Source organism: Typha latifolia, chromosome 15 (assembly GCF_019914945.1).
Source record: "Typha latifolia isolate L0001 chromosome 15, TyphaL0001v2, whole genome shotgun sequence".
NCBI classification, from domain to species: domain Eukaryota; kingdom Viridiplantae; phylum Streptophyta; class Magnoliopsida; order Poales; family Typhaceae; genus Typha; species Typha latifolia.
This window is the reverse complement of record NC_133100.1, coordinates 6296984-6316019: the sequence shown is the minus strand read 5'-3', so window position 1 is coordinate 6316019 and position 19036 is coordinate 6296984. Positions and strand designations below refer to the sequence as shown.

General features: G+C 40.7%; 2 protein-coding genes across 2 annotated transcripts; one reads left to right on the top strand and one right to left on the bottom strand.

The window, feature by feature from the left end:
- The first annotated feature begins 2117 nt into the window (after positions 1 to 2117).
- LOC140801802 (stromal 70 kDa heat shock-related protein, chloroplastic-like) lies at positions 2118 to 9869 on the top strand. Its single transcript, XM_073157093.1, has 8 exons — positions 2118 to 2941; positions 3808 to 4060; positions 5269 to 5348; positions 6524 to 6666; positions 6765 to 6863; positions 7101 to 7290; positions 7957 to 8355; positions 9195 to 9869. Exons 1-8 carry the CDS (start codon positions 2375 to 2377, stop codon positions 9597 to 9599), a joined length of 2136 nt encoding a protein of 711 aa, XP_073013194.1. The 5' UTR covers positions 2118 to 2374; the 3' UTR covers positions 9600 to 9869.
- Positions 9870 to 11041: 1172 nt separating this feature from the next.
- LOC140802187 (putative disease resistance protein RGA3) lies at positions 11042 to 19036 on the bottom strand. Its single transcript, XM_073157629.1, has 2 exons — positions 18728 to 19036; positions 11042 to 13903 (listed from the first exon to the last, which is right to left on the bottom strand). Exons 1-2 carry the CDS (start codon positions 19034 to 19036, stop codon positions 11042 to 11044), a joined length of 3171 nt encoding a protein of 1056 aa, XP_073013730.1.

The following is a 19036-nucleotide window of genomic DNA, read 5'->3' as shown; positions in this document are numbered from 1 at the left end:
GTTCAAGTGATCCATATTGATAGGAGTTGTAACAAGGTGGCCGACTGGGCAACCCACCGGGGAAAAAGGGGAACCATGAAATCTATAATTGGGCCAGAAAGACCCTTTTCCCTAGAGTTATGTAACTTATTGGTTGTAGACTCCTAATCCTGGTTACCAGGGGTGGAGACAAATCTTTCTTAAGCTAATACAAGCTCTACTTTCCTCAAAAAAAAAAAAAAAAAAAAAAAAAAAAAAACTCACACGCCTCATCTGATCCACAGTTGATGCCATGCAAGTAGGCTCGTGCAGTTAGCTTGCCCTAGAGTCTGCCAAATGAAAAGCCGAATCCTAGGCGTCATAGCCACCTTTCACAGAGCTGCTCACTCGGGCCAGTTACTAGCTTGATTTTCTTAAAAAAATGATAGATGGACCTGATCTTGGATTCACCATCCTCTGCTAGAGCCCAAATCCATATATCTTCTAGCTCTCTTCCTCCATGCATGAGGAGCATATTTTGGAGACTACGTCCTCACCAAAACTCTTCCATAGTTTCTTCACATTCCACCCTTCCTCCGCAAGGAAGTCCTATACTTTGGATTTTTCATCCACGTTGTGAAGATTGACCAAGCATGGAGTCCGAATGATAGGTAGTTCATTGATCCATGGGTCCAGAAGAATTCGAGTATCCTTCCCATTCCCTATGGATCGCCAGAGCCCCCTATCTAATCTCCTTAGTAGTTCGGACCAAACCACGCCATATCCACGACGTCTTCTTCTCCTTCATCTCCTCCCAAACGGAGAACTCTCCTTACTTGTGTAACATGATGCTAACCCAGAGAACATGTCTTTGGTGAAAAGGCTTAGCACATATTTCCCCATCAAAGCTTTCCTTACCATCCGTAGACATCGCAGCCCAAAACCACCTTCCACCTTTCGTTTGGTTAATGTGTTCCAACCCACTAGATGTAACCTACACTGGTTAGCAGCCTTCTCCTACGGAAACGCACGAGCTATCTTCATGATTGTGTCGAGTATAGTTTCTCGTAGCCACTTCGACTACATCCATAGTAAGGGATCGTCATAAGAACACCTTGGACCATCGTGATCCTATGCTAGGGAGAGAGTACTCCTCTTCCAACCAATGAGTTTTTTTTTTTTTCACTTTGTCCACAATATCTCTGTGACTAAGGACATAGACTCTATTTCCCGAGACCTTCAACCCTAAGTAGACAAACGTCATCTTAGCATGCTTCAGGTTGAGTGTGCTGGCTAGCTCTACCTTCAGCGACTTCTCAATTCAGGCTGGGAGGAACAATTTCGACTTATCAGCATTAACCTTCTGGTTAGTGAGATTTGTGTACTTGTCTATGATGTTCATCAACCCTCTTGCATTCCCCTCATTAGCTCGAACTACAACTAATAGGTCGCCCACGTAGAGGAGGTGCGAGATCTGCCCATCACCTACTTTGAATCCTTCCACCCCACCTCGCGACACCTCCTTGTTGAATAGCGAGGTAAGTATCTATGAACAAAGAATAAAAAGATACGGTGACAGTGGATCGCCTTGCCACAACCCTCTTTGCGGTTTGATCCATTCGCTCGATTGACCGTCGATCAGAATACGAAATTGCGGGGAGCAGACAAATGCTGCCACCCACTTGCGCCATTTGGGAGGGAAGTTTATCAGCTCTAAGGTTTGATTCACAGCCTACCACAATAAACGGTTGTAAGCTTTCTCTATATCAAGCTTTACCATCATCATTGGCGGACTACATTGGTTCTACATGATAAAATGCACCATCTCCTAGGCTGCGAGGTCATGAATCGACCTCCCTGTGACAAATGCCGCCTGTTCTACCTGTACAAGCTTCGGCAAAAATAGTTTCAACTGGCGCACTAGGATCTCTGCTATCACCTTATAAGCCAAGTTGCACAACACAATAAGGCTATAGTCCTTAGTCAACGTTGGGTTCTCCTTCTTCAGAATCAGCGCGATGAAGGTGCGTCCCGAGCTTGCCGACAATGCCCCGTTTTCGAAGAATTACATGACAGCCGCAGACAGGCTCGGCCCAATCAATGACATCCCAGTAAGTGACGAGAACCTCAGCTTGCAACCCATCTGATCAAGTCTTGACGGTGAAGCACTTAAGCTAAATAGGTTTTTATGAAGGCTCAGATTGGCCAAAGACAACGCGAGATTGCTCCGATTTTCTTCCGACACCTTCCAGAATCATCCACGTGTCCCTTTCCGTCCCCTCTTCTTCTTCTCCAATAAAACCCATCCCCTTATCCCCTCCTCTCTCCTAGCTCTCGTTCTATTTTCTGAGCTCCAGCTCCCTCCTCTCTCCCTTCTCCCCCAAGTAGGGTTAGGATTAGGGTTTGAGCTCCTCAGATGGCTGCCTCCTCCTTCCAAATCCACGCCGTCGGCTCAACTGCCACCGCCACCGCCACCGCCACCGCCACCGCCACCTTCCCCTCCTCCAAGAACCGAATCTCCTCCTCGAACTCCCTCTTCTTCGGCACCGGTCGTCGTTCCCCCCTCCGCTTCACGGCGGCAGCGAGGGCTCGCCGGCGGTCCGGCGGTGCGGGGGTTCTCCGCGTCGTGTGCGAGAAGGTGGTGGGGATCGACCTCGGAACCACCAACTCGGCGGTGGCGGCGATGGAGGGCGGGAAGCCGACGATCGTGACGAACGCCGAGGGGCAGCGGACGACGCCGTCGGTGGTGGCATACACGAAGAACGGGGACCGGCTTGTCGGGCAGATCGCAAAGAGGCAGGCGGTGGTGAATCCGGAGAATACCTTCTTCTCTGTGAAGCGATTCATCGGAAGGAAGATGTCGGAGGTCGACGAAGAGTCCAAGCAGGTGTCTTATAGGGTTGTTAGGGATGAGAATGGGAATGTGAAGCTCGATTGCCCGGCCATTGGGAAGCAGTTTGCTGCTGAAGAGATTTCGGCTCAGGTCTTCTTTTTTATCTTCTAAATCCTATATTGGTTCTATGTTAACTTTGATTTATTTATTGCTGCATATTATCCAGTAGGTAGCATTCTGTCTTAGTACTGACATTCTCGAAGTGAGTTTGAAGAATTCCAGTATGATTTCTGCTTTCCACTGATTTTAGTTTTCTTTAGAACTTCAAATAGCAATTGGTGCTTATCTGGGTGTTATTACAATATGTTATTGCCATTTTTCCGTCTCTCCCGTTTCAGTGTAAGATCTTAAATTGAGTGTTCTTTTTGAGATCAGTATTTATCATTTTATCGCTTTGGAATATTTAATTAGCCTATCAATTCTAGGTATACTTGTTTTATTGTGCTTTCCTCTCTATAATAAACGGATCAGCGTTTGTGAAAATGGCTTTTAATTTCTTTTCAATATAACGTCATTTGGGAATGTCGTGCTTTTTTAGTCTTTTAGGCTTTTGAATCCATATCAATTTGTTGGGCTTCTTTTTACTGTTATTTGATGAGGACATGAATTATTTTGGGTCTTCGGTCACCTACTAACTGCCTATGCCTCTGTTGTTTCGTGGAGTTCACTTTGCTTCTTGTAAGCTTTAAAAGTGGAGTGGAAGTGTCACTTGGTATGGATCAAAATGTTTCGTGCTTTTACTGCTAGCTTATTCCTTCAATCTCCTTTGTAGTTTTGCATTTTTGTGGAGGTTATTATCCCAAACTTGCTCAACAGCTTCAACATTGTGGGCTTAGCTAATGTCTGTCAATTGTTAATATGTATCTTGCTGGTAGTTGAAGCTGTTTGATGTTGGTAAATTTATAGGAACCAATATTCATCTTGAGTTTGAACATTAAAAGACATCCATTTTGCAGGTTTTAAGAAAGCTAGTTGATGATGCCTCTAAATTCTTAAATGACAAGGTCACTAAAGCAGTGGTTACTGTTCCTGCTTACTTTAATGATTCTCAAAGGACAGCAACAAAAGATGCCGGACGTATTGCCGGATTGGAAGTTCTTCGCATCATAAATGAACCAACTGCTGCATCTCTGGCTTATGGATTTGAAAAAAAGAGCAATGAAACAATTCTGGTGTTTGACTTGGGAGGTGGTACCTTTGATGTTTCAGGTATAAAACTCGCTGAAAGGCCCGAAACAGATATCTTTCCTTTTTCTGGTTCGAATTATAGTTGCTATTGTATTTGTAACCTTGATAACTAATTATTAGAAGCAGCCTTGGACTAATGACTACTAAGGTCCGTCGTTGATGTGATGAGAAGACACTCAAGAAAGAGGGCTTTGTGGTAAGATAGAAAGAAAAGTAGAATTCTATGTTGTATGGCAGAGGGGAATGAAACAGGATTCCTTTAGGGGTATTACTTGTGAGATGCATACTTGGTCATGTAGGTTGAGTTGTTTCTCTGTTAGGAAATAGGTAAGAGTGTTAATTAAGAAGCTTGTTATGCTAAAGTAATATTACAATATGGCTCTGATAGTAATAGGATAATTGAAATCATTAATGTTAATAATAGTGCATCTTCTCTCCAAAATAATATTTTGACTTTGTTCCACTGGTGCCTCTATCCCCTTGCTTTTCTTGTGGGAACTCAATCTTGAGGCCAAACTACGATTGCTTTTCCATGATATTTGATGTGGGATGAGGAATGTGTTCCTGCTTTGAAAGGTTGGCTCTGATTATGAAATTGAAAAAGTAAGAAAAGAAAGACAAGAGTTGTAAAGAAAGAAAAGAGTTGTCAAACTATCTGTTCTGAAAGTTGGTTATTTTAATTCAAGGCTGCAGTTAGGCATAGTCAGGCCACTATTATTTGGTTGATTAGGTCTAGTAAGCTAAAAATGGACATGTTCTTCTGCGTATGGAGGTTTTGAGAGTGATTAATGGGGTTGGACAACATAAATGGACTTTTGAAAAAATGAATAGAACTGGATTTACAGCTCACATTGTGGAGTTTAATTTGGATGAATAAGCGATTTTACCAAAAAATGGCCCATTCAACCAAATTAACTTACAGGACTAAATGCCAGATACATTCCCACAGCAAACTACAACAAAAGTGGCATTTCACTTGCAATTCATTTGACCTAAGCAACTCCACAGACATTGTCTGACATCAATAATAGCTTATATTTTTGGTTTTTTAAGTATTATGCTAGAATATAATTTCTGTATACATATTATTAAGAACTTGACAAAAAGTTATGTAGGAAATACAGTTGCTTGATGTGCAGAACTTTGCTAATGTACATTGAATGGTCTTGTTCTTGGTTATTTATTAGTACTACTTGTAAAGTGATCATTGTCATTACATAATGCTGTAGTTCTTGAGGTTGGAGATGGTGTCTTTGAGGTGCTGTCTACATCTGGTGACACTCATCTTGGAGGTGATGACTTTGACAAGGTTGTGTTACATCCCTTCCCTTATGATGCAATAGCATAACTAGTCATATGAAGTAATTGGATACATGTTTACACATGATAATCTTGTGTCATCTTTCATCATAAATATATGCCTTATGTAAATGCCATTATGCACTTAATCTGCAAAATTTCCTTATTTAATCATTTAATGTGACTCATTGAGTTGAGCTCAAGCAAATTAAAAGAAGATTCACAATGTCATTTTATGCAAGTATTGTGTCTGTTAACAGTTAAAACTGCATGCTAATGGCAGCCCTAAGTCAAGATAAACTTGCATGTATGTACATGAGTCTTACAGCAAAGAGGACCCTAATGATGGACAACCTATTCTACTGCCTTAAGCAAAGAGAGCCATAATGCGAATCTCTCTTGATCTATTTCTTCTGATATCTCTTTGCGCATGAAAAACTGAAAGGTTAGGTTGCTGTTTTATTTTTATGGTCATTTAAGAACCTGGTAATATATATATATATATATATATATATATATATATATATATATATATATATAGATGAGCTTCATTTCCTTCTATGAATTCGAAGCCATTCTCATAGGTTTGGGATTCCCATCCTGTCTCAGGTCATTTATTATAAAATGCAAGTGAGCTTCCAGCAAATCCTGGATTTGTTCGGGATTAATATATATATATCCAAATTAGTTTTGTTGGTTTGAGAAGTTTGCTTGATGCTTTAATGTAGTTCTTCTGTCATATTGGCGTATCACACCGATCCATGTTATTTCTTTACCCTATGTATTGTTACCAACATTATCCTGACATTTCTGCTCTGCTGCCTCGTTAAGTTCTTTGTGATGCCCTGACCGGCACTTTACAAAGCTATAATTTCTTGCAACAGAGTTAAGTGTGGTATATGTCCCTTTTGTTATATACTTCTGATTAAAAAGACGCTAGTTGATTCAATAACTTCTTGGACTAGTTTCCTCTATGGTCGCAACTTGTAACTTTATTATAAGGTTTAAGGGCCAAAAAGAAAATCCGTACTTATGCTGCTTGCAGTGAGAAGCCTTATAGAACTGTAGTTCCATTAGAACTTTGTAACCTGCTTGTGCCTAGAAACATGTTTTCAACACATGCATGTGTACGCACCACAGTTGAGGTTGAAAATATACTCATTTTTTTTTTTTCATCCCGAGCAGAGAATTGTAGACTGGCTTGCTGCCAACTTCAAAAGAGATGAGGGCATTGATCTTTTGAGAGATAAACAAGCCCTTCAACGGCTTACGGAGACAGCAGAGAAGGCCAAAATGGAATTGTCATCATTAACACAGACAAATGTTAGGTTAGCTTATTTATGTGTTTCTAAGTTCTGTCATGATTTTGTGGGTTCTGTTTTTGCTTTCTTATAACCTAGTTTATTTTTTAAATGCTCTTTGGCAGCTTGCCATTTATTACCGCCACTGCTGATGGGCCCAAGCATATTGAAGCAACACTTACGAGGGCTAAATTTGAGGAGTTGTGTTCAGATCTTCTTGACAGGTATGCATTAATTGTTGGTTGCATTGATACTATATGACAAGAAATTATGGGTTTTTCTCCTATTGCAGGAGAAGACCACTTCTTTGTTTGTGATTTTTTGATCTTTTGAGGAAAGCATGACCCAACCCATTCTTTCTCATACGATTATGTGATCTTGATCATGTAATGTCCAGTTTTTGTCATGTGAACTTATTCCTGTTTTGGGGAAGCTCATGTTTGCTTTTTCATGCTGATTAGGCTTAAGACTCCTGTGGAAAATTCTCTGAAAGATGCAAAGCTTTCATTCAAGGATATAGATGAGGTAATTCTGGTAGGCGGGTCAACCAGAATACCAGCTGTCCAGGAACTTGTGAAGAAAATGACTGGAAAAGATCCCAATGTTACAGTCAACCCTGATGAGGTTGTGGCTCTTGGGGCAGCAGTTCAGGTCAGTTTTTGAGATGTCATTGAGTATGTGTGTTTCTCATATTTTCTTATTGTTAGTATAATAAAAGAAAAATATCTATTTTACCATTTTATTAATCACATCTTGTAATGGTAGACTGAAAAATGAGATGAATATTTGTGCCCTTGAATTAAAGGATTTGTTGGTATAACATATAAAATAGTATTCAGTGCTATAGTTCCACACACCATAATTGGCAAGTTTTCTCATCACTCTTTCTTAAGTACAATGTATTGCAGTTATAGTTTCATTAGACAATATAAGAACTCATAAGCAAGGTTTGTTTCTGTTTTAGTTTTGGCCTTTGGGAGAGAATATTTCGGAGTTCCAACCAGCTTACTTTTGTTGTGGATCTATTTTGGTGGTATTCAACTTTAGTCTCTTTTGAACATAGCAAAAAAGTACATATTGAAAAATCCAGGAAACTTATAGATAGTCAGGAATCCTGGTGTGTATCGCTGTTATGCATTGCCATTTGTAGCTTGAGTTACTATGCCCCATTCTACCCTATAAGTTTGCCCCTCTGGCATCAATGTGCTACCACTACCTTAAATCTTCCAGCTTGCATAATCTCAGTACAATTTGTCTATAGATTTCCTAAGCTTTGACATTTTCTCTTGTTTCTTTGGTAATTATTTCCTGTAACAGGCAGGGGTTTTATCTGGAGATGTGAGTGACATTGTTCTTTTGGATGTTATTCCACTATCTCTTGGTTTGGAGACGTTGGGTGGGGTTATGACAAAGATCATCACAAGAAACACAACATTGCCCACCTCAAAATCAGAAGTCTTCTCTACAGCTGCTGATGGGCAGACAAGTGTTGAGATCAATGTTCTTCAGGGTGAAAGAGAGTTTGTCAGGGACAACAAATCACTTGGAAGCTTCCGACTAGATGGGATTCCTCCAGCTCCACGTGGAGTACCTCAGATTGAAGTTAAATTTGATATTGATGCCAATGGTATTCTCTCTGTTACTGCGGTGGACAAGGGGACTGGAAAGAAGCAAGACATTACCATTACTGGGGCTAGCACCTTGCCAAGCGATGAGGTATGTTATATCATTAGTCAGTAGTAATACCACTTGAAAGTCAACCTGAGATTAGTAACTTCCATTTCAAATGATTTGTTTTAGTGTATAATGAGCAGGAAATGAATAGCTAATGTTTTCCTCTTCTTTTAGCTAGGAATCTTCTAGCACTGGCACTGGTAGGTTCATTTGTGCATATATGGTATATGACTATTAAGTGTTGCCTTGGCTTTAAGATATCTGTGGAGTTTGGGCGTTGAACAAACTAATCAAATACCTGAATGATGAACGAAGATCATTTTTCACTGAATTAGACATTCTACAAAGCTTTACTTTTTTTTTTTTCAAAGCTGCTTTCTTGAACTTCTTTCTCTAGCTTGCTGCAAAATTATGTTTGATATCCTAGTTAAAATTTTGGCCAAGTATTCAACCTTATTTTTTTTTCTGATCTTTAATAAGCTTTTAATGAAGTGCATCGTTAAGTTTATTATGCATTTTCCAATGTATTACTTGTTTCAATGCAGGTTTGTTGATCGGTTTTGTTTTCTTTGATTTCCTGTAAACTGATGTCTGATATCTTGGTTAATGTTGCCTCTCTTTGATCTTTGTCCTTTCTTCCCTCCTGTTAAATGCTCTCGAATATTGTTGAAATAGGTCTTGTGTTGTGTAAATATTCCATCCAAGCCTATTTAATCTGTTAATACAGTGAAAATCAGATTTAAATAGCTTTGGCAGCTCACAACTGTCTGTAATTTGTAGATTCATATATATATTTCCACAAACATAATTGATTGTTGTGCATCTTCCATAGTGGGCTTTAAATATTTTTCAGAATCATAACACTTGTTATGTGAATTCAGGTGGAGCGGATGGTGAAAGAAGCTGAGAGATTTGCTAAGGAGGACAAGGAAAAGAGAGAAGCCATTGACACTAAGAATCAGTCCGAATCGGTCATCTACCAGACTGAGAAGCAATTGAAAGAGCTTGGGGACAAGGTCCCTGCTGCTGTGAAAGAGAAGGTAGAAGCAAAGCTCAATGAGCTCAAAGATGCCGTCGCTGGTGGATCAACCCAAACGATGAAGGATGCCATGGCTGCATTGAATCAAGAGGTTATGCAGCTTGGACAGTCCCTATACAACCAACCGGGTGCAGCTGGGCCTGAGGCTGGGCCAGCCCCAGGTGCTGATGCTGGTCCCACAAGCTCATCTGGCAAGGGGCCTGACAATGGAGATGTAATCGATGCTGATTTTACCGATAGCAAATGATGAATTCTAGGAGGTGATGGTATTCATTAAACCAAGTCTTAATTTTCTTTTTTTCTTCATAAACTTGTATAGGGTATCGGTGTTGTTAGTCAGGGCGCTGTCAGCATATACTAGTTAATTTTCGACATTTTCCTACTATTTTATTTGCCGAGTTCCAGAGAAGTTATATTAATTGCAAAAGTAGTATTACGCAAGGATGAATGATGTCTATTTTGATCCCTTATAATTTGTAAATGATTACTATATTTCATATTTATGTTTGTCAAATAAGGAATTTGTCTGGGTGTTCTAGTCGCTTGACAGAATGAATGATCAATTCATATCTTAATGTGAGACATCATTTAGTTTCAGGAGCTTATTCTATGATAATTCACTAACCGATAAATACGTTTGTATGAGCAAAACAGGGAAATGCAAATGCTTATGATATTGCTCATGGTAGGCTAGATGTTCTCAACTTTTCCTATTGTTATGAGATAAATTTAGATGCTGGCAGTATGCTATTTATTCATGATGCTTGTGATTAGAGATATTCAAATAGGATTTCAGTTAAACTGTGTAAATTGAATCGAGAGAACATATTATACAGGTATAATGAAATCAACGAGTGTCTTGCTTCATACTTGTCCAGCCCTTTTCTCATTGCCGAGTACATTAACTCTGCCACTATTCCTTTTACTCATCGGTTGTTGAAAAGTTTGAAAACATTACAATATTCCTATATCCTGAAAACTATCAGGTTTGACTTTTAAAAATATCATTATAAAGTTTGAAAGAGGGCTAGTTTGACTAAGAAAACCCTCCTTTTATTCCCAAACTATCCTAAATTGAAATAAAACCTAGTAATCTAAAGACATACTTATTCTTCAAATATGAATCATTTTTATAATGTTATTCGATCCCGATCCCACTCTGAAATCAGTCATTTTTATTAATTTTAGATTATACATGAAAGTAATTTATATTTATCTAATTATTATTATTTAAAATTTAGGTTTTTTGTAATTTTAAAATAGTTTATAAAAAAGATCAGTTCTACCTCATTGATCATGGCAACTATCACGAACAACCATCCGATAGGAAAGTCGTCCAAAAAGTTGGGTGAAGACTGAAATCATAGTTGTAATTGTATCCGACGTCCTAGTTGTTAAAAATAATATAATCCCAGATGAGGAGTCATAATTCAACGAAAGAATGCACCGATGCAGTGCAGAAGGAACAGTCTAGCATAAAATTCAACGAACTAGTTCTTTCCATTGAAAGGTACGTAACAAAGTAGAATTACTTGAAATCTGCTAAGAAAATATGTTGTACACCATTTCTTTTTCACTGATCGAATATATCACAATATTGCAAGAGGCTCCCTCTTGGAGAATAAAGGGGTAGCAAATCGTCTGCAATAGGTTGAAGCTGGATGATTTTTCTAATCAAAGCCGAGACTCTCAAGGCGCCGTATCCGGTACTGCACCACAATTAATTATTTCAAGGCGTCCGAGTGACTCTGGCAGGTGCGGCAATGCTTCCAGATTTCTGCAGTCCTGCATCTGCAAGTTCTTGAGGGAGGAGAGACGTGAGAATCGATCATCAGCAAAAGAACTCTCTTTGGAATTAATGATGGTCAATTCCTTCAGATAAGCGAGACCTTCCTCTGAGAGCAGCTTGTCTAGAAGCACGGAGTTATCTATGGTGAGCCTGTGGAGCGATGACAGATTCACTGGGAACGGCAGATGTGCGAGCTTGGGACAGTCCATAATGGTCACGGTCTGGATTGTGGAATGAAGCGCGTGTAAGCCTGCGAGAGATGCAAGACACCAGCACGAGTCGATACGAACATCTCGGAGCTCTGTTAGGTGGTGCAGGACTTCTTCGGATGGGAGAGTGGTTATCGACAGGATGTCAGCTAAGTGCAGATAGGTAAGAGCAGTGAGCCCTCGGAGACAAGCCGAGAAAGCCCTGTCGGTAATGTTGCAAGCCTTGATAGTAAGTACTCTAAGAGATGAGGGAAGCAGCAGTGGTGAAGCATGTAGTGTGTCATAAATGATGTCTGTTATCAGAAAACCCTTCAGCTTCATTTTCCTGGCCTCTGAAGCAGACCTCTCTTGGTCACTCATTCGTACATCTTCGTCACAGTTAACCACAAGCCGTGGACAATTGACGATCACAAGCCTCGTTAGGTTTGCAGGGAGTTCGGACAAACTGGCAAGCCGCGGGAGATCTTCCAGCTGAAGGGTCTCGCAACGAGGGAGCAACTCCTTCATGGATGGGAGGCCCTCCATAAGGCAACGGAAGAGTGTCAGAGATTTTATGCATGGAAGACATGAATTCTCCATCATCCATGACGGGCATATGCGACCCTGATAGCCGACCACAGTTAGTTTTACGAGCTTCGGAGGTGGTTCGAGGCTCTCGAGAACGTCTTCGTCATCCAGTCTGTTTTCCATCTCATCACCATGCCACTCCAAGTGTAAGCACTCAAGATGCTTCTTCTCCTTCAGCTTGGCCTCCATGGCCTTTTCTCCATTTTCGACGTTCTCTAGCCTGTCAATGGAAAGAAAGCGAAGCTCTTTCATGCTACCTAGCTGTCCTATGTCATAGCCGGTCTCTGTTTCCGCAAAAAATCTCCCTAATTTGCGGAGGGCAGTCAGGCTTCCGATCTTCGGCATCGAGCAAGCTTCTTCGCTAATGATATCCAGCACTCTCAGATTAATCAGGTTACCCAAATTTTGGTGTACATTCGACAAGCATTGGGTGAAAGACAACACCTGCAGATGATAAAGTTTGCTAAAAGAATCGGGATCATTTACTCGAATGTTACCTAGTTCCAGAAAACGAAGATGCTTCAGACGACCCATCTCTTCAAGAAACATCACTTCCCCCCGAAAAGACATCGATATGGCACGCAGTTTTTCCAAGTTCTTAAGAAGCTCTCCAAGACCATTTGCCTCATTAGTGTCAAGTTCCTTCATGAAGATGAGGGTGCGCAGGTTCTTTAATCTGCTGATGTTCTCTTTGTGTTCAGCTACCTCGCTCACCCAGATGGATAGATGATGGACAGTTGGTGGGATTTCTTTAGAATCCTCTACTCGAAAGCATTCGCCCTTGGAGACCCTTTCGGCAAGATCATGTAATGACTTATCCATGACATAGTAAGTTCCATCTTTATTACCAACATTAGCCAGCTGGAGGAAGTAAGACATCGATGCCAAATCGTCCAGGTACGTCTTGGCTATAGACACCATGTCCTCCATCCGCTCACTTGAATCTTGAGGTTTTACAATGAAACCAGCTGCAATCCAGAGAGAAATAAGATATGATTCTTCAAACTCAAACTCTTTCGGATATATGCTACAAAAAGAGAAGCACCGCTGGAGATACGCTGGTAACCGCCGGAAACTCCTCATCGGAGCTTGTAAAGTGTCATCCAACCAGTCGTTCTCGGAAACTTCCCTCCAGTACTCCACTCCCTTCTGAAGCAGTTGCATGCCCACTCTCTTGGCTGCTGTTGGATCTCTCTTCAGCTTCCGAGCAATTTTCATGCCAACCTCTTCAAACTCCTTCAGGTCCCATGGACTAGTAGTTGATGATGCAGGCAATGCATACCGCATGAAATGCTTCACGAACTCACCTTCTTCTATATCCTGCAATTGGTAAAAGTTGTCTCCTATTGCACCGAATGCTTGTGCCGCCTTAGTTTCTTGAGTTGTTATGAGAATCTTGCTTCCGCTCTCCCCCACCTCCAAACATCTAAACAGTAGCTCCCATTCTTCAATGCAGTCCTTGTCCCACCAGACGTCGTCCAAAACCAGCAGAAATTTTTTGTTCCTCAACTTCATCCGAAGTGCTCCTTGAAGCAAATTTAAATCATTGAGAGTGCCCTCAGTTCCTGATACAAACTCCATGATCATTTTCATAGAGAGAGGGCGCGATACATTGATCCAAGTTATCCAGCTAAAATGACGTTTAACATCCTCATGTTCACAGACATACTGTGCAAGTGTGGTCTTCCCAATCCCTGCCCGACCAAATATGGCGACTACTGGAAGACTTGTAAGTGCAGTGCATCCTCCTCTGAGACTCACTGGCTTGCTCAACTTGTCTATTATGTTTCTTCGATCTGTCTCTCGTCCTACAACTGTGTTAAGGGGTACCATGCTGATGAGGTTCTTATCTTTTGGAATTTGTACGTCCAATAGCTCACGCATATTACTTTTCGCTTTGGTGGCCACATCTTCTAACTTCACCAAAGTAGACTTCAGTTTTTCCTTTTCTATGAGTCCAATTGACATTTCATTTCCTCCGGATACCTGAGGAAGGGTAGGAGGGGATAACATACACTAATTACTTGAGAAATCGGCAGATATTAAGTAATTAATAAAAGAAGAAGAAAAAACTTTGAGCAGCAGAATTAACAGTTTGTTAGATCCACCTCTCAAGTTGGCTTCCATCCTCTTTGTCACCATGCGTGCATTTTGAGTGGCTTTATCCTCTTCGTAAAATCATTTTGTTTTCTCTAGTGGATGATCAAATATGTGGTGGGTTGTTTTGATAAAATTTAATGAAGGGTAACGGGATGATTAATTTGCATGAAAAGCTAATATTTTTTTTTTTGGTGCCAAAGTATCAATATTTCATTTTCCTTTGCAGCCTTGCAAGAGAACCTATTGGCTTTCTCTTACTTAAAAAATAAAGATCGAGTGTCCTGGGCCACGAAAGAAGACAAATATACCATGTGAATGAGTAAGTTAATCCACAATTACTATATATATATATATATATATACGAACAGTGAATTTACTCTGTATAGTAGGCGCGAAATAAATGCATAGTAAAATAGTATGTGAAGATTCATGATTGGGATTTGTAGAACCAAACTAGATATAGTCAATTTTGTATCAAGTATTCTCCAAGGATTGAGTGTTATATGACATGAAAAAAAAAGGATGGAAAAAAACTTGTGAGCTTACAACCCTATGTTATGAACCAGATCTATAACGATTTACTCGTAGAAAAATTATAAAATTTTAATGGATAATAGTCTCACGAGTTAGAATTCTTTTAGATCTCATTTAAGTAGATTTGGAGATTGAAATAAGAAGTTATATTCAAAAGGATAAGGGAAGGTTAGAATCAGGCTGAAATAGATTAATCGACGTTACGGTAGCCGTCGAAGGGTGACGAATGATCATAGGTGGCGGAGGACATCCATATGGTAGGGTGGCTTGTGGGAGGAGTCAGTGTACATTAGTGTTTGGTAGGTTGGAAGGGTTTTAGGGTTAAAGATCTATTCATAAGAAACGACTACAAATAAACAGTAAATATGAGATAAATAATTAGTTAAAATTAATATTCATTGCACACATGATAATTAACCTATGACTACTCCTATTTATAGGAGTGGAGTCATTGCGAGTTAGATGAATTCACCCTATTAGGCTAACAACCGTTTTAATTTGAAATTAAAAACAATAGGCAAAATCAACTAATTAGATTAGACTCGACCATGAGATCATAATAATCCATCACGCTTCTGACACTTTGTACTTAAGGTGACTAATCCCTGATGTCTTTATACTCGTAGGGTTAATCGCGCCAATCAGTGGACTAAAGTTTATCCTCTTTGAGCCTACTTAGGAATATAATGTGAGCTAGCTAGCGCTTGCATTTAGGGCAAAACACAAGCCATTCTTTTACGCTCCTCCAAGTCATTAGGTATAAGCAACGCGTGATTTGCTAGCCTTTGAGTTGAGCCGCCTGTGTAGGCTGAATTGAACTGGAGCAAGAGTAGGCACAAGTGGGCTGCGGGTGTGAGTCACCTTCCTCCTCTCCTCTTTGCGAAATTGGTTCAATTGGTCCAACTTCGAACCTATCAGTGCATCTTGGGAGAACGCATCATTAGAAATAGTAGGCTTTAGATTCTTGACCTTAGCCTATATGTCAGATCTGAGCCCACCGATGAAGGTACTCTTTAGGGCAGATTTCGACCGGTTGGTGACTCGGTTGTAGATGGGTTTGAACTCATGTCGGTAAGCCTGAACTATTTTTGACTGAGTTAACTTAGTCAAAATGGCCTAGATATTCTCGTACTAAGTCGGACCGAATCGAGCACAAATTGCATTAGCAAAAGCCTGCCAAGACTCAAATGGTTGAGTCCACTCTATTGGACTGGTACTACCTAATAACCACGCCCTTCAAGTGAAATGATACGAACTAGACTTTTTGGTGGTCGAGTGTGCCATGATATGTAAAAGAACTCTTCCACCAAGTAGGTCCAGTTTAACGGGTCTCCTCCTGAGAACTTTTAGAAATCATGCTTGATGATCCGAGCTTGAATTCTCCAATATGGTCCACCATAGTGAGTCGAGCAACCTCGCAATGGATGCTGGTCACATGGGTCATGAGCTCATAGGTCTGACTCGCATCGGGTTGGAGTTGCATGTGGGTTCGTCTCCGTTAGCTCACGTGGGGCCATCGAGTTGTTCCACCAATTGTCCTCGGGCTTGTACTCAAGCACCAAATTGTGCTTATGAGTTCCCAACTAGTTCACACGGTGGTCGAGCCAATTCAAAAAAATTCAACCTGCCTCGAGTTACATGCACTTCATTTCCTCCACTTAATTGACCTAACCCTAGCCCTAGGCCCAAAATTGTGTTTCGGCCTAGGGGCCACCACGGGTTGCATGGGCATCGGTGGTAGCCAGGTTAGGCATGGGCTGCTGATAGTCGACCTCCAGCCGATCTCGATGGTGGTGGAATATCAACATGCGACGGTGGGAGGAGATTATTCTTCTTGGCTGGATTGGTTGTAGGGGTGTAATCAAGCCCGACTCTAATCAAGCTTGGATTGAAATTGATTTTGAGCCTATATGATCAAGCTTGAATTGAAATCATTTCAATTCGAGCCAATCTCGAGCTACTTTCAAGCTCGAGACGAGCCAATCAATAAACAATTTCAAGCTTTAATCAACTCAAGATAAATAAATTTTGAGCTTGATCAAACTTGAATTAAATTAAGCTTGATTTAGGCTTAAATCAAACTTAAAATAAGGCCTAATTTAAAAATAGAATATAATAGAATTATAGTATAGTATATAAAATACTACTCATATTATATGTACATATATTATATTATCGTAAGCCTTGTCGAGATTATTTGATTGAACCACCTCATGAACAAGCTTGACTTGAACTTTTGAGCCTGTTTTGAGAATCAAGCTCAGTTCAAATCATTTTCAAGCTGAGCTTAATCGAGCTTTATCGAGTTGAGCTCGAGCTGGCTTGATTATTTTGGTAGCCCTATTTGGCTGCATGGACCACAACGATGCACCTCCAGCGGTTCCCTTGGCTAGTACCCATGGCCCCAATGTAGTGGAGCTATGACAATCTAATTGGCGCTCCGACGAGATAAGCCTAAGTGAAGGTTGTAGAGCAGAAGGGGGACACACTCGACCATCTAACACTTGTCAAAGGCTGTGAAGTCAATTGACCATGGGCTTGTAGTTGGCTAGTGGAAGTCGATCATGGTCGTCGATGGTTGTTGGAACGCCGACCTCGAGACTGCCATGCATGGGTTTGCTACAACAGAGAGGGCTATTGCGGACAATCTATTGGCCATCTCTTGCATCTACCCCTAGGCTGGCTCAGGTGTGGAGGTCATAGGGAAGGGACCGACGTTGATGGTTTGAGCTGGGGCGTACCATTGCCGGTGGAAAACTAGGGTTTTAGGCCCTTGTTTCTATCGCAAGTGGGCAAAACGACTCAGGAACTACTACCGCGGGCTGCTCCAACGATGCTGCTATGGTGAGATGGGTCTATAGGGGTGAAGGGATCTCCACCATAATCAGAGGACAGGTGGTTGCTGTAGTTTGGGCCTGCTCTTCCCCTCCCTCATGGTTTGAGCTTTTCTTGCTGTGGGGGCCTGGTTCCACCCTGGCCAGCAGCGTAGGGTGATGGCAGTTGGCTACTAGAGCCTCTGCCAAGACTTGGATTGAGTTCTTGAGGGAAGTTTGTATCTCCTTCAAATTCTCTTTCAAATTGGTTGAAAATTATATAAATATCGCCTTCGCCCACGTCTGTGGCTGTAGTGGTGGTGGCGCCTTAAAAACTTCCATAGGTATGGAAATGAGTTCTTAGTCCTTCATGGGTGCTCCTTTTTCATTCGTCTTCCTCAATCTTGTGTTAATCGTCAACTGAGGAATAGTTGCTCTAATACCACCGTTACAAACCATATATAGAATAATTCACTCATAGAAAAATTATGAAATTTTAATACACGATATAGCCTCACAAGTTAGAATCTGAGTGGATTTAAAGATCAAAGCAAGAAATTATGGCCAAAATGGTGGGATAAGGTTAAAATTGGGCTAACCGGATTAACCGATATTGCAGCAGTCGTCGGAGGGTAGCAAACGACTAAGGGTGGAGGACGATCATATGGTAGAGTGACTCATGAGTCGAGTTTTGGATTAGGATTTAATAGCTTGAAATGGTTCTAAGGTTTAGGTCTACTCCTAGGAAAGTAAAGACAATATAATGATTATGAATAAATGATAAATGCCAAATAAATAATTAGCTGAACTCAATATTCATTCCACATATGATAGTTAACTCATGACTACTCTTATTTGTAATAGTAGAGTCATAGCGAATCGAATCTAATTTGCCCCATTAAGCTTACAACTATTTTAATTTAAAATTAAAAAGTAATAAGTAAAATCAAGTAACCCGACTCGATCCGACTTGACATAACTGACTCGACTCTCATGGTCGAATCATAATCCTCTACAAGTAACAAATTGATGGTTGTGGGCATGTAAATAAGACTTGAAAAAAAGGAAAAATATAAGACAATATAGTTTTAATAATTACGGGCTTATAAGCTCGCGAGGTATGAACTTAAAAACTTGTAAGCTTGCAACTATGTGGACTTTTTTTTTAAAAGAAAAGAAAAGATGAAAATCCATTGTTAGACTGTGCAATACAACAATTCCTAAATAAAATCCATTGAATTCTATTGAAAGGAGTAAAAGAAATCAAAGGAAATTTAAGAGATGACTAGATGTGTGTGTGTGTGAGAGAGAGAGAGAGGATCGGCACTTCTTGTAACTATGTTAAAATATATATTAAACGTACCTCGTTCTCGTTTCTCTGATTCTCCATCACCCTTGTCCTAATGCGTTCGTACTCGACTATGTCGAGCACGTCCTCTGCCTCGTAGATCACTTCTTTGAGTTGTTGAAGCCACATCACAAACTTATCCTTGCGTTGGCTGTTCTCGGCTCCCTCCAACACTAATTCGATCTGGGGAAGGATGATGGCTTCCAGATCTTTTAGCTTGTCCTCGGAATTGGTTCCGAAGTAGGACAGCCCCTTGTTGACCAGCTTGTTTAAAACTGGCGACAATACCCACCCCAACCCTGCAAGTATTGCTGCTTCTGCCAT

Bases quoted from the DNA above. Each gene is read 5' to 3' on its own strand.
- LOC140801802 (XM_073157093.1), top strand. From the start codon at position 2,375: ATGGCTGCCTCCTCCTTCCAAATCCACGCCGTCGGCTCAACTGCCACC. The intron at 6,864-7,100 runs GTATGCATTAAT...CATGCTGATTAG, and splicing joins TGTTCAGATCTTCTTGACAG to GCTTAAGACTCCTGTGGAAA. The intron at 7,291-7,956 runs GTCAGTTTTTGA...TTCCTGTAACAG, and splicing joins CTCTTGGGGCAGCAGTTCAG to GCAGGGGTTTTATCTGGAGA.
- LOC140802187 (XM_073157629.1), bottom strand. From the start codon at position 19,036: ATGGCAGAAGCAGCAATACTTGCAGGGTTGGGGTGGGTATTGTCGCCA. The intron at 13,904-18,727 runs GTACGTTTAATA...ACCCTTCCTCAG, and splicing joins ATCAGAGAAACGAGAACGAG to GTATCCGGAGGAAATGAAAT.